This window comes from Carassius gibelio, chromosome B14 (genome assembly GCF_023724105.1).
Source record: "Carassius gibelio isolate Cgi1373 ecotype wild population from Czech Republic chromosome B14, carGib1.2-hapl.c, whole genome shotgun sequence".
Classification (NCBI taxonomy): domain Eukaryota; kingdom Metazoa; phylum Chordata; class Actinopteri; order Cypriniformes; family Cyprinidae; genus Carassius; species Carassius gibelio.
The window spans coordinates 16,394,852-16,411,206 of record NC_068409.1 but is presented as its reverse complement, the minus strand read 5'-3'; the positions used below and the strand labels follow the sequence as shown (position 1 = coordinate 16,411,206).

Below are 16,355 nucleotides of genomic sequence, written 5' to 3'. Positions count from 1 at the left end.
CAGACTGGCCCAGCTAACCAATCACAGCACAGACTGGCCCAGCTAACCAATCACAGCTCAGACTGGCCCAGCTAACCAATCACAGCACAGACTGGCCCAGCTAACCAATCACAGCACAGACTGGCCCAGCTAACCAATCACAGCTCAGACTGGCCCAGCTAACCAATCACAGCACATCTTGTGTTTCAGAAGGCGGGCCTTTATTTGATACAGGTCACAGGAACTATTTGTGCTGTTCATGCCAGACTGGAGAGAGAGGTGTTATAATAATGTAAAATATGTGAAAGATTTATATATCTTGAACAACCTAGTATGAGAGCCTGTTAAACCCCCAAAACAAAATCAAGATTTTGTAAAAGAGCATCATAGGGCTCCTTTAAGCCATTTATGGGAATGTCGCAGCTGTCAACTTCGTTTGGATGGAGGACATTTGGATAGTTTTCATTAAGTTTCTTTTCTATTTCTTTTCTTTTTTTTTTCTGGGACCTGGCAACCCTGTTTGGTCGCACACTGAAATTTAAAACCTTCTACTTTTTGCCACACAGGCAAATACAAACAAAAATTAATTAATTAATTAATTAATAAAAAAAAATAAAAAAAAATCTTGCTGGTAAATGACAGATCACCTTAGATGTAAAATCTATTTAAGAATGGTTAAAGTGAATAAAGAACGCTTTTACAGAGTGCATCTAGTAATCCACCACAGTAAACGGGTAACTGAATAAACTGCTGGTTCGGTGAATGTGATCGGTTCAGTCATCAACCTCAGAGTTTATCGACCCTGATATTCTTCTGCATGTGTCCTCAGCAGCTGTGTGTAATGTGATGAGACACACACAGCTCTGTTCATGTCCAGCAGACAGCAGCAGATCCTCACAGATCAAACTACCTCTGGAGAAAACACTACTGCTTTTATTTGAATTGATTCATGACGTGGTGACCCGCTTTCTGTCGTTGATTTTTGTTTGTTTTTGGTTTAATCAGTTAAACGTCGCGTGCCCGGAGGTTTTGTGTAATTATTTGATGTTTTATATGAATCTGTGATTGATCTTTTTACTCCAGTGACTGAGAGCGCGCGATGAAAGCATCTCCCGTCGCCATGGAGACGGAATCTCGCCTGCGTCATCCGACGTTAAACTTCTTCCTCCAGCTCCGGACTGTTTTTGTTCGCTCAAGTTTCTCCAACAGACGCAGATTTATTCCTCTGCTCGTGGAGACTCTCACAGAAACAGCGATGTTTTCATAAGACCTTCAGGACTGAGAGTTTCCGGTGAGTAACGTCTTTTCGTCATTATTTTACATCGGAAATATGTAAACAACGTTCTGCAGTAATCAACAATTAGACATTATCAGCATGTTAAAGTGTTTTACACAGTAAATCATCATCATTAATCAATGAACAGTTACTCTGGTGTTTTGTTTAGTTTCGCACGGATTGTTTTGTATTGAATATCTCTGCTCTGATTATTGAGAATAATGATTTTGGGAGCCATTCAGAAGTAAAACGTAGTATACTGTCTATTATAGGATTCACAACACTATTAATGAATGCTATGTCAAAGTATTAACTATAGTACTGTAATGAATACTGTAGTATACTTTAGTTTTTACTACAGTAAACTGTAGTGTATTGTTGTAGAAAACTCAGTACTGTATTGGTTAAAGTAATTTGTTTATATTACTATAGTTGTTATATTACCATAGCAACTATAGAATTACCACAACAAATTAATTAAAGTACTTAAACATATTTTTTTTCTGATTTTCTAAATATTTCTGTTTATAGTAATAATTAAAAGAATTTTGAAAAGTGAGTTTGCCAATATATTAGAGAATAGAATGTTTTTCACAGATATTTAAACATTATTATTAAATCAAGATACAGTTATTTTAGTAGAGAAATTACTTAAAATGTTATGTTTTGATTTCTGAATTTTTTTATTAAAATTTAGTAAAAAATATCTGGCAATGGGGTTTCAGAAAAAGATAAAACTAAATTATTTGTCTTACTTCATACGCATATTTTTTCTTGTTTTAAGCATACAGTCGGAAAGTTTTTTTCTGCCTTAGGATAAAAAAAAATTATAAAAAAAAAAAAATTAAATAAAATGTTAAGACTTTTTTCTTATAATTCTAAATAAAAGTCAGAATTTCAAGATATAAACTTAGAATTGTATGAAAAAAGTCCAAACTTTTTTTTTTAATTATTATTATTTTTTTCCAAGACAGAAACCATAATCTTCCATAATAAACTCAATTAATTTTGATACTTATTTTAGAAAACAAGACCTAAACGAATACTTTTTTATATAATGGAAAACAAGACAGAAATAGTAAGTAATGAAATGTTTTTTGCAGTGTTGGATTATGAATGCGATGTGTTTTTGTGTGTGTGTCTCAGAGGATGGTCAGGAAAAGCGTGGTGTCACGTCGTTCATCGAAGCGTGGCTCTCAGATCTCGGCTCTCAAACATCTCTCTCTGCTGGATCCGGCTCCCGCAGAACCTCCTCTGCTCCGGAGCGCTTCACAAGAGAGTCCCGTCTGTCCAGACCGGGTTTACCTGCACGCGGCCGCCATCTTTCAGAGCACACACCTGGAGAAGCCCCCCGCTCACAGGCTCATCAGCTACGGGAAGAGGTCAGAGGTCAGACTGCCGGTGGCCAAGGATGAGGCGTCTCAGCGATCAGCGTATCAGCTCGCCTTCAACACGCTCAAATGTAAGTGTGAATCATGTTTACACAAGTGCACTGCAAATATGATTCTTTACTGTTTTCCGTTACAAATATATAACATTCTTTGAATCTTGTTAGTTGAAAAAATTAAATTAAATAAAAAACAATAAGAACTAATATCTGCCAATCAGGTCAAGAAAACAAGTTTAATTAAAAGAGAAACATGATTTTTTATGACCATTTTGGCAGATACACGTTCTTATTTTAAGCAAAAACTCATTTAATTCTGATGCATTTTTTCATAAAATGAAACTTTATATCAAGTCATTCTGGTTCTCCAGTACATGTATCTTGATTTAAGTTTAAGATTAAGTTTAGATATTTGTACCGGAAAACAATACAAAAATACAAAAGAAATAATGAATTTTTTTCTTCCCAAAACAGCCACAAATGCACTGCATTTTTATTTTTTATTTTTTATTTTTTCGGGGTGGGGGGTTTTGAAAGTGATTTTACAAGATGGTGGTTAAAAAGGTTAACATTCATTTATGTCAAGTTTTAAAAATGTTTTTTAAATGTTTCTTGGATCAGCAAATGTTAAAGGAACATTTAATTTATTTTTTTGCAAACATTATGGAAACGTTACTTTTGAATGTTCTCTAAACATTCTAAATAAAGTAGTTACATTTAAAAAAAAAAAAAAACCTTAAAAGAACATCCAACTGTTTTTTTTTTTTTTTCAGAAATAAAACATTTAATGAATGATATATAAAGATGTCGTTGTGCTAATGTTTTGAAAATTGCATAAAATACCAAATAACTTCGACTGAACGTTCTATTCACATTACTGGATAATGTTTGTTCATAACGTTGAAATAACCCCAGCAGAACATTCTGAGAACATTCCCATCTGAGTAGAAATTTCACACTGAATCTCATTGAAATGCAGCCGTATTGAGTATTAGGTTTATTCCTGTTCACTGTTGATGGGCTGGTTCCACTTCTATACACTGTCTCTGTCATGCTGGTGAAGAAGCTGCAGATTTCGTCCCGTGTGATGGTCAGTATCTGTTAGCACTGTGTCCTTTTAGCAGAATATTTAATCTGCAGGTTCTCTAGAGGACGACGGCTTTAATGAGCGCTGGACATGTCTGCTTAACCACAACTAACTAATGAGTCTCTGTGTGCCCAAGAGAGTAAGACAGAGTCAGTACATTCTGTTCTGTGTGAGGATCAGCGCTGGGGACGCCTCACAATTAAAGCTACACTGTCCAAGATTCTGATCAAAATGAACAATGTGTTATTAATGAGAGACTGCTTAAATCATGTTCTTAACTCATGTCTTTACCCAGACAGACTATACTGTTTATAATATATCTACATTTTATTTGTTATATTTTTAAATCAAGATACATTTACTGGAGAAGCAAAATAAGTATTATAGGAATAAAAATGTACATTTTGTCATCATTTACTCCTCATGTTAAGACAATCCTATAAGACTTTATCTGATCTCTGAATCACAAATTAAGATATTTTTAATGAAGCCTGAGTTTTTTGCCCCTCATTAAAAAAAAAAAAAGAGATCAATGTAAACATGTGATAAATGCATTGTAAAATGATTTGGATGCTGTAATCTAAATCTTGTGAAGGGATACAACCGTTTTATATGGTTTAATTATAGTATATATAATTTACACTTAAACCACAAAAAAACAGATCTGTCAGCTTGGTGAGAAAAAAACTGCAAAGAGAAAACAAGATTATATTTGTTGGTTTAAGTGTTTTCACACACACAGACACACACACACAAACAAAAAACTTCTTGTAATGAATTAGGTTTCTCAGAGACAGTAAATGCATCTTGATTTAAGAATGTTTATATATTTTTTCTTTAAAACAAGACAGAAGACAGAAAAAATACAATTGCAGAAAATCTACAGGGAATGTAAAAAATCAGACTTTAAAAACAGGATTAATTAAACTTTTTTGTAATATATTTTTGTTATTTCTAGTTCCTAGAAAGTTCCTAGTATAATTTCGGTGGAAACGCAGCAGTTAATGAGATCTGATTCATGAGTCAGAATGATGATGGATGACTCTGTGAGCTGAATTGATAAAGAGTGATTTGAATTGAATATATTCATTCTGCTACCCATAATGCAACAGATCAGCCGACCACTCATCTGCTGTCTGAGCAGCTCGGCTGATAACGGTGATGAGATACAGAGATTGATTTCTGTGTGTGTGTCGCTGAAGAACATATGGTCGGTGGTCTGACACAGTGACCGAGTGGATAAACACTAATCGTACATTTCCCAGAATGCCTTTCTGCTGTCATCCACAGGTTTGACGCCTCATCAGCATTCATTAAGCAGAATTAGGAGTTAAGACATGTTCACAAATGTCTCACTAACGTCTCTGGGCTTATACATGCACCTTAATGAGGGGCTTAATGAGATTCAGATGCTTGTTTCGAGCTGAATGTTAATTTGAAAAGCTCTTTGTGACATGATGAGATCACACAATAAATACAAACACAGTCTGTGAAGAATATGTGATACTCTGATGATGTATATTTTAGTCATTTTCAGTGGAAGTCTAATAAAAAAAGCAATTATATTTTTTTAATGAACAATTTTAAAAATACATTTTACAACTGTAAAATATAATTATTATAATTTTAAATAAATAGAATAATACATAATTTTATACTGTAAAATGTGAGTATATAATAATTTTGTTTTACGGTAGAATTGTAAAAGAAAATAAGTATTATTAAATAAAATATTTAAAATATATTTCTTTTTGAATACTGTTATTCTGTAAAAATATTTATTATATATTTATTCATATATAAATGTGAATTTAAAGAACATTTCTAAAATAAAATTATTATCATTATTAAATACAATATTAAAAATATATTACTTTTTTACTATTGTTATTTTTCTTTTTAACTAATGATCTTCAAAAAATATTTTTTTTAATTTTAAAATTAAAACATAAATAAACTTATTATTACACTATTGTTTTAAAATAATTATCATTATTATTAATTTTTAACAATATTATAATGTTTCATTAGTAAAATAAAGAATTAACAACTATATTACTATGGTAATAATTATACTGTTCAAAAATAAGTATTTAATAATAAACGTTATTCTTTTATATTATTATATTAATAATTGTATCATTATAAAATAATAATTATTAAATACTTAAATACTATTAAAATATATATTTTACAGTATAATAGTATTACAGTACTAATAAATTATTTATTTTATATTTTTGTTATATATAATTAAAATTTGATTATGTAAAGTAATTACAATATGGCCAGCTTTAATACTCATTCTTAGAGGTTTAATCACATCTCTATCAGCACTAGTACTAGTGATAATCGACTTAAACAGCACTAAATGTTTACATGTAGACAGCTGAAGGCTGTATAATGTTGAAGCATGTTTAAAAGCTGATTTTGCACCAGTGAGCTCTGAGAGCAGCACAGTCAGATGAGATCAGAAATGAGACCGAAGCTTGATATTGATGTGGCTGTTTTGGTTTGGCGAGCATGTTTCACATGAGACCGCACACCTGAGAAAGCTTGCTTTAATCTTGCCTAACTCCATGCTGCACAATCAATACACACACAAACGTGACTCACATACACACTAACACACATCAGGAGATCTGCAGAAAAGTAGTTTTGCATTTGCTCTCCTAGTGATTTTTAAAACTAGTCTTATTTCTGTTTTTGCTGTGAAAATACATGCAGACAGTTGAACAGATGCAAGAGTGAAAAGACAAATATTGTAAGCAAATTATTAATAAAAAAATTGTTGTAGATGATTAAATACACTTGTCTTTGCAATGAAAATGTGGTTGTAAAACGTTGATTAGATTTGTATTTGCAGTGAACTTATAAATGGTTAAATTTACTTAGTATAAATATAGATGTTAATGTTGAAATTCATTTGTATTTGCAGTGAAAATGTAGTTATAAAGGGTTAAATAGATATGTATTTGCAGTGAAAATGTGGTTATAAAGGGTTAAATAGATCTGTATTTGCAGTGAAAATGTGGTTGTAAAGGGTTAAATAGATCTGTATTTGCAGTGAAAATGTGGTTGTAAAGGGTTAAATAGATCTGTATTTGCAGCGAAAATGCAGTTAGTAAAGGGTTAAATTGATCTATTTGCAGTGAAAATGCGGTTGTAAAGAGTTAAACTGATCTGTATTCACAGTGAAAATGCGGTAGTATAGGGTTAATTTGATCTGTATTTGCAGTGAAAATGCAGTTGTAAAGGGTTAAACTGATCTGTATTCACAGTGAAAATGCGGTAGTATAGGGTTAATTTGATCTGTATTTGCAGTGAAAATGCAGTTGTAAAGGGTTAAACTGATCTGTATTCACAGTGAAAATGCGGTAGTATAGGGTTAATTTGATCTGTATTTGCAGTGAAAATGCAGTTGTAAAGGGTTAAACTGATCTGTATTCACAGTAGAAAATGCAGTTGTAAAGGGTTAAACTGATCTGTATTCACAGTAGAAAATGCAGTTGTAAAGGGTTAAACTGATCTGTATTCACAGTAAAAAATGCAGTTGTAAAGGGTTAAACTGATCTGTATTCACAGTAGAAAATGCAGTCGTAAAGGGTTAAACTGATCTGTATTCACAGTGAAAATGAAGTAGTAAAGGGTTAAACTGATCTTTATTTGCAGTGAAAATGCGGTAGTAAAGGGTTAATTTGATCTGTATTCACAGTGAAAATGCAGTTGTAGATGGTTAAATAGAAGCAAGACTGAAAAGACAGTTTGCAACTAATGTAAGAAACAAGTCCAAGTGTGTTTTCTGGAGTTTGGTCTGTAGACGTGGTTTGATTCTGTCTCTGTCTCAAATCCATGAAATGCAAATGAAGCAGGCTTCGGTTGTAAAGGGCAGAGACTTTATTGGTTCGGTGACCTTACAGACGGCGTGATCATGCTCACTCTGCACTTACAGGTGTGGAGCGGCTTCATCAGTTTTCATCAGGTTTGTGAGTGCAGAGACACGTCTGGAGGAGATTGGAGCTGGATTGTCTCAGGGTTCGTGGGATTGTTGCAGTTCACTGGAGGAGATAAAGGCTTTTTAGCTGAGCAGAAAATATACAGGGTTCATTGTGATTTTGTCCTTGAGCAGCAGAACAGTTCCCCTGCCAGAAATACCGTGGTAAATATCAGCCTGCGGGAGATCCAGAGCATGAAACTCATGCAAATGACCTGATTAAAGCTCTGGGCCAAAATGAGTCGTTTCTCACACTGGGTTCCTTCTCTCCTGACAGATAGATGAGTGTGTTTGTGTGTGATTCACACATCTAAGAGATAAAGCAGAGAAATGGAGCTGTGTGCTTTGTGTTCATCTGTCACACACTCATATTTCTCTTTTTCCTTTCATTTTCTGTTCGTTTCTCTGCTGTCGTCCATCACTGGACTCTCTCCGTGTCACATGACTCCGCCCAGATGTATGACATCATTAATTCTGCTTCACGACTCCACCCAGAGTGATGATAACACGGGGGGTTAATCTTCTAAATGCCACATCCCTAAAATGTTATTTGGAAAAGGGTTTTGTTTCTGTTAGAACACATTATGATGTTTTTTTAGAGTGCTGTATTTATTTACTTTTAATTATTTTTATTATTATATATTTTATTCACTCATTTATTTACTTATTTGAATCTAATCATTTACTTTGTTTTATTCTAATGTTTAGTTATTAATGTGTTTGTAATTTATTTATTTAATATCTTGTTTGATTATATATTTAGTTGTTTTAGGCCCTGTTTAGACTTGGTATTGAGATGTGTTTTGGTTGATCGGATCACAAGTGAACGATGGAGACACATATCCGTACACAGTTTAATCCGTCTCTTCTGTCCACTTTACCTCCTCAGTTCACCCAGAGCGATTATAGCTGCTCCTTTAAACCAACAACCTTCAGCATGAACTACTAAGCAAAACACAGCGTGATCTCAGTAAACGGCCCTGAACAGATCAGCGTTTCTCCTCAGCGGTGCGATAAACATGATTTTCATTCTGCTGGGGTCCAGACCATTAGAGAAGCTGCAGATTTACTCTGACAGGCGTTTCTCCACCGAGAGCTTGGCTGGGGAGCTGCTGTAAATGTGATCTATGTGATGACCATCGCTGGAGTTTGTATCGGCCTCTTGTGCTTTTCCAGCCTCTTACTTAGTCCCGCCCCTGCTCTCCTCTAATTGGACAACAGCTGTGCGGTGGCCACACCCACATGCAGTGCTGATTGCTTTATCATTGGATGAGTTGACTGCATCCAGCAGAACGTGTGCAGACATTATGCAAATGTGTTACTTTTTGATGTAGAGCCGTAACAGAATAAGATTCAAATTCCTGACAACAGGTTTATGCAATTGTGAGCTGACTCTTTTTTTTTTTTTTGACAGACAATAACTTTATTTATTGTGCACTGTTGACTTCATAACGTTGCAGATAGTTTATGTTCACATACAGCTACATGACACACTGCATGAAAGGTCGAAAAGGCATAATAGGGCACTTTAATAACACAGACCCTTAAAAAATAAACATCTTTATTATTGTTTATTTATTTATTTTGTTTTAGTCCTTTTTTTTGCATTAATCTAATGTTTAGTTATGTCATTTAATCAAATTTTGTATCATATTTTGATCTCATTTGTAATTATTTATAATTTATTTGTTTGTTTGTTTGTTTATTACTTTATTTGCTTATTTATTTAATCTGGTTATGTATTTATTTTTGTTATATCAAATGTCTATTAATTTATTTTAATCTCATGCTTTATTATTTTTATTTATTTATTTGTAAAATCATATATTATTTATTTACTATTATTTTTACTTATTAATTTTAACCAATTTTTTATTATTTACTTTAACCTATTTTGTGATTATTTCTCTTTTTTATAACTAATTTATTTGATTTTTAAAATCTAATTATGTGTTTATTTGTATTTTATTCAATATTTAATTATTATTTATTTTAATATTTGATTTTACTATATATATATATATATATATTTATTTATTTATTTATTTTTTGTAAACATTCCATGACTCTTGTATGACCGCCTCTCTTCTCTGATTGGATAAGAGCTGCACTGAGGCCACGTCCATACGCAGTGCTGACTGCTTTATTAACAGCTGATGCGCTCCACTGGAGGTCATTATCTCTCCTGCCTTCAGTCTGTGTTGTAGATTTTAAATGTTTGAACACAATTAATGGCTTAATGAGTCCCAGATCAGGAGGTTAATGACTGGCTCATGAATCACGTCCGAGGAACACTCTCTATGTGTGTGAGAGAGATTCTTCTCAGTGAATCATATTTGCTGATACTTCTCGGCCACACACAGCGACGGTCCCCTGTCAGGCCGGATGAATGGGATGTTTGCGGTTGTCATGGAAACGGCGGATGGGCGGAGACGGAGGTCACAGCTGTCAATCAGGATAAGAGCCTTATCTTCACTCTCACGATTCTAGAGTCCTGTACCATCTCGAGATCAGCAGACACACAGATCCCACGTGACTGATTCCCTCTGACTCTCGTGCAAGCGTGAAGGAAAGCTCCCGGGGAGACAGATGCATGCTTTATGACATGCAATCCAAGCGCTATTCTCCAGAGAAATGAAATCAAAATGAATTAGGATCTCTATCTGTTTTACTCACTCTGGGAAAATGAGTTATAAAAGGAATTTGTGCGTCCTCTGCCTTTGATCTTTTTAACGTACACAAATATAAGTTTATCTGAATTATGAATTCATCGGATTGATTCAGTTCAGAGGTTCAGTGAATGTGGGAATATATGGGAGATGATTTATGTCTAAAGGAGTGTTTTTCTTCGGCAGAATGAATCTTAGTGATTGGTGGCATTAAAAAAGTTATTTTTCATCAAATAAACAGATGATTTCGATCTAAATTTGTGTATTTTCCTCACACAAATATATAGTACGGCTTCAGAAGGCTTGATATATAGATATTGTAGAATATAGATATTGTAATGTTTCATCATATTTAAAATGAGCTTATGTGTGTGGGACAGAGGGACACAGAGTTTGCTGGCCCTATCATACATCAAAGCACATGGCACACAGTGTTTGGAGGAGAACGCTGGGAAACAGGACAGAATTTATGATATTTGTCAGTATTTGCCGAACACAAGCCATGTTTCAGCTGCTCGTGCTCTGTGTGTTCGATCTGGACTCATTTCAACTCTTTTTATCTTGTTTCTGTAGATCAGGAGCTTCTGGAGGATGTCTTGATTGACAGCTGCTTCTGTCTCTCACAGCCAATGGTGAGTGGAGGGCGGGACTGTGTGTGTGTGTGTGTGTGTGTGTGTGTCTTCCTAATGAAACAGAAAGTCCATACATGACTAAAAACTCCCAGAATGCACTGCAGGTGGTAAATGTGACTGCTGATGGCCATGGTGCAAAGACACTCACAAACGCTCAGCTGCACATTTATTTTACACACATTCACACCCTTGTGCATGGACACACACACACACACACACACACACACACACTGGAGGCTGAAATACAGCCGCTGTAAAGGATGAATCGTTTGTCCGCTGCTGCTTTGGCAGGTCGTTACTCTGGATCTTAAGAGAGATCATAAACTCTGAACACAATGAACCACAAACACACACACACACACACACACACACACACACACGAACACACACACACACACACACACACACACACACACACACACACACACACACACACACACACAGAGTGTCCTCTAACAAGCTGATGCTAATGTTAATCAGCAGATTAGCACACACTGACAACACCAGAGTCCCTTCACACACACACACACACACATATCGAATGCTCAGAAGTTGCTCTTTCAGATCTCATGAGTTGTGAATGAAACAAAGATTAAAAGAGAACGTATTGCAAGAAAAGACTAATTCAGGCTTTCTACTTCAAGAAATCAAGCTTAATTCAATGTGTTACTTGCTGTTTCTTTTATTATATGTGGAATTTATTAGCAAACATATACAATATAAGTGTCTCAGATATTTATTCTAATATTCTTTATGAAAAATAGAAATCTAAAGAAAGTCAAATCAGTCACTAGTTAGAGATCAAAATAAATGCGGCTCTGATCATAAGTTCATATTGAAATCTGTTACACTTTACTATAAGGTTTTATTTGTTAGCATTAAAACCCCAAAAACTAAAATAGAAACTACAAAACCATAACAAAATGACTTAATCTAATAAAATAAAAAAAATAATTCAAAATAAAAACTGTAATTTTGAAAGTATCTGGGTGACACTGAGATAACACAGAAAACAAAACACACTCACACTGACACCAGAAAGACTGTAAACAGCCAGTGTTCATTTTATTTTATTTAATTTATTATTATTTTTAACAACCTTTAAAATATATATATATTTTTGTTTGTTTGTTTGTTTACACTTACAAGTTTAACTGTAGTATCTGGTCACAGTTTGGGCCATTGTGAGATGCATCTAGAAAAATATCTTATTTTGCTCAGTGCTGTCTCAAAGAAACAACTGAGATATTATTTAGATCTGAGATGAAAACTGAGAGTGTGTGCTTCCTGCGTGTTTTGTTCAGATAGAGCCTGAGTTCCCTCTCAGTGTGTGTGTGTCTGTGTGTGTGTGTGTGTGTGTGTGTGTGTGTGTGTGTGTGTGCGTGTGTGTCCTGCTCTCTCATGGGTCTCAGTTGTTAGGTCAGTAGCACTGAACCCGTCAGAGACACAGTTACTCAGAGACAGCAGAGGAATCTCAGGGTGTGAGTCTGACCTTCACTGAGAGCAGAGTGAACCTCCAGCTGCTGCTCGTGATTACACTTCAGAAGAGACACAAGCAGAGGAAACTGTCAGGAGACACTTCTGAGCCCAGAGCTGAACTCTGAGACACACATACTAACACTTCAACATTAAGTGGAAAATATAAAACTAAAAACTAATTCAAAATATTGTCAAATACTATAATGTTATCTCAATTATATTAAAATAGCACAAAACGATTGATGACAAGAAGTTGTAAACAACCAGTCAAATTATGTTATATTTTTTAAAATAAACAAATGCCTTTTTATACCTTCATTTTGAAAACTTTGATAGATTCAGAAGTGACCAGTTTGTTTAGTCATGTATTATCAGTTTAACCAGTAATCTTTATGAGCAGGTTGTTTATGTTGTATTATAAAGAAGAGCCGCTCTGTCTCTGTCTGTCTCTGTCTGCAGCCGCTCCACAGCATGAGTCTGGTGACCGTCATGCTCAATGACTTAATGGACAGGAAGTTCCTCCCACGTCCACCAGCGGCCAATCAGGAGGAGGAGGAAGTGAAGGCCGTGCAGGAAGTGGAGGCGTGTCTTCTCAGGTGTATAATAATAATAATACATAATACTATAAAAATACTAAACTAATATTTTATTATTGAAATATTGTTATTAATCCCGCTCCCTCCCAAATAACTGTTGTTTAATTTTTGACTTAAGTGTAATAAATAATAAAATAAAAATAATAATTTGAAAAATCCACCAATGAGGTCAGAAAAATAAACTTAATTTAAAGGAAAAGCAAGTTGTTGTTTTTTCTGACCCCAAAGGCAGATTTTAGTTCACTTGATTTTAATAAATTTTTCAAAAAACAAGACTATAAATTTGAAGTTATTCTGCATTTAAAAATATTTAGATATTTTATTGAAAAACGAGACAATACAAAAGAAAATATTTTAGATTTGTTTTTTGTATTTTCTTTTTTTTTTGCAGTAGTTTATAAATATACTGAAGAATAAAATATAAAAAAATTAATCATGTTTAATTTGATTAATCAATACTACCAGTTTTTGTTGATTTAAAAAGAAAAGTTTTATAAACCGACAGCTTTGTTATAATTACAGCATTATTTTTTTTTCAGATGCTTTCACACATTTTTTTAAACTATACACTTTTTTTTACTTTACACAAAAAATCATCTCTTGCAAAATAAAGTACTGCGTTCAAAATATCACAAACTCATCTTAACAACGAACTTGCCATAATATTAATTAATGTTAGATGTATGTGTGCTAATAGAGAATTGTGTTTTACAAAAAGTGCTTTATGAAAATTTAAAACGGAGTCAAAAATGAATGCAAATGCAAATTAAGCATTTTTATGTATGAGATGATAACTGAATGAAAGATGAAGTGTAATGAGATTATGAGTCTGTGTGGCATAACACAGTTTGACGAGTCTGGCGTTGATGTGAACTCTCACACATGCTGTCGGTGTTTGACAGGTTCAGGACGAAGCTGGTGGCGTCTCTGGCTCGATGTCGAATCAAACACGAGCTGCTGACGCTGGAGAACATGGTTCCAGAGCAGATCAGACACAGAGAGGAGAGAGCCACGCTGCTGCCGCTGTACGGCTGGATCAACTCGCTCCGCAGCAGGTCACAACTAACACCTACACTTACTATCACAGCTCATCTTCCTACACTAACACTTACTATCACAGCTCATCTTCCTACACTAACACTTACTATCACAGCTCATCTTCCTAGACTAACACTTACTATCACAGCTCATCTTCCTACACTAACACTTACTATCACAGCTCATCTTCCTTAACTAACACTTACTATCACAGCTCATCTTCCTACACTAACACTTACTATCACAGCTCATCTTCCTTAACTAACACTTACTATCACAGCTCATCTTTCTACACCTAAACTTACTCTCACAGCTCATCTTCCTACACTAACACTTACTATCACAGCTCATCTTCCTACACTAACACTTACTATCACAGCTCATCTTCCTAGACTAACACTTACTATCACAGCTCATCTTCCTTAACTAACACTTACTATCACAGCTCATCTTTCTACACCTAAACTTACTATCACAGCTCATCTTCCTACACTAACACTTACTATCACAGCTCATCTTCCTAGACTAACACTTACTATCACAGCTCATCTTCCTACACTAACACTTACTATCACAGCTCATCTTCCTTAACTAACACTTACTATCACAGCTCATCTTTCTACACCTAAACTTACTCTCACAGCTCATCTTCCTACACTAACACTTACTATCACAGCTCATCTTCCTACACTAACACTTACTATCACAGCTCATCTTCCTAGACTAACACTTACTATCACAGCTCATCTTCCTTAACTAACACTTACTATCACAGCTCATCTTTCTACACCTAAACTTACTATCACAGCTCATCTTCCTACACTAACACTTACTATCACAGCTCATCTTCCTAGACTAACACTTACTATCACAGCTCATCTTTCTGCACCTACACTTACTATCACAGCTCATCTTCCTAAACTAACACTTACTATCACAGCTCATCTTTCTGCACCTACACTTACTATCACAGCTCATCTTCTTACACTAACACTTACTATCACAGCTCATCTTTCTGCACCTACACTTACTATCACAGCTCATCTTCCTACACCAACACTTACTATCACAGCTCATCTTCCTAAACTAACACTTACTATCACAGCTCATCTTCCTACACCAACACTTACTATCACAGCTCATCTTCCTAAACTAACACTTACTATCACAGCTCATCTTTCTGCACCTACACTTACTATCACAGCTCATCTTCCTACACAAACACTTACTATCACAGCTCATCTTCCTACACTAACACTTACTATCACAGCTCATCTTCCTACACTAACACTTACTATCACAGCTCATCTTCCTAGACTAACACTTACTATCACAGCTCATCTTCCTACACTAACACTTACTATCACAGCTCATCTTCCTTCACTAACACTTACTATCACAGCTCATCTTCCTAGACTAACACTTACTATCACAGCTCATCTTCCTACACTAACACTTACTATCACACCTCATCTTCCTACACCTACACTTACTATCAAAGCTCATCTTCCTACACAAACACTTACTATCACAGCTCATCTTCCTAGACTAACACTTACTATCACAGCTCATCTTCCTAGACTAACACTTACTATCACAGCTCATCTTCCTACACCAACACTTACTATCACAGCTCATCTTCCTAAACTAACACTTACTATCACAGCTCATCTTCCTACACCAACACTTACTATCACAGCTCATCTTCCTAAACTAACACTTACTATCACAGCTCATCTTCCTACACAAACACTTACTACCACAGCTCATATTCCTACACTATCACAGCTCATATTCCTAGACTAACACTTACTATCACAGCTCATCTTCCTACACCTACACTTACTATGACAGCTCATCTTCCTACACTAACACTTACTATCACAGCTCATCTTCCTACACCTACACTTACCATCACAGCTCATCTTCCTACACTAACACTTACTATCACAGCTCATCTTCCAGACTAACACTTACTATCACAGCTCATCTTCCTACACTAACACTTACTATCACAGCTCATCTTCCTAGACTAACACTTACTATCACAGCTCATCTTCCTACACTAACACTTACTATCACAGCTCATCTTCCTACACTAACACTTACTATCACAGCTCATCTTCCTACACTAACACTTACTCTCACAGCTCATCTTCCTAGACTAACACTTACTATCACAGCTCATCTTCCTGCACTAACACTTACTATCACAGCT

General features: G+C 34.9%; 1 protein-coding gene across 1 annotated transcript in view; it reads left to right on the top strand.

Moving 5' to 3' along the window:
* Positions 1-969: 969 nt before the first annotated feature.
* The window catches only part of LOC127970934 (putative methyltransferase NSUN7), a 33,998-nt gene continuing 18,612 nt past the window's right edge, over positions 970-16,355 (top strand). The window contains exons 1-5 of the mRNA XM_052573648.1: positions 970-1,270; positions 2,402-2,717; positions 10,966-11,024; positions 12,963-13,099; positions 14,002-14,154. Coding sequence (XP_052429608.1) covers positions 2,405-2,717; positions 10,966-11,024; positions 12,963-13,099; positions 14,002-14,154 — 662 coding nt within the window. The 5' untranslated portion in view covers positions 970-1,270; positions 2,402-2,404. The remainder of the gene's footprint in view (positions 1,271-2,401; positions 2,718-10,965; positions 11,025-12,962; positions 13,100-14,001; positions 14,155-16,355) is intronic.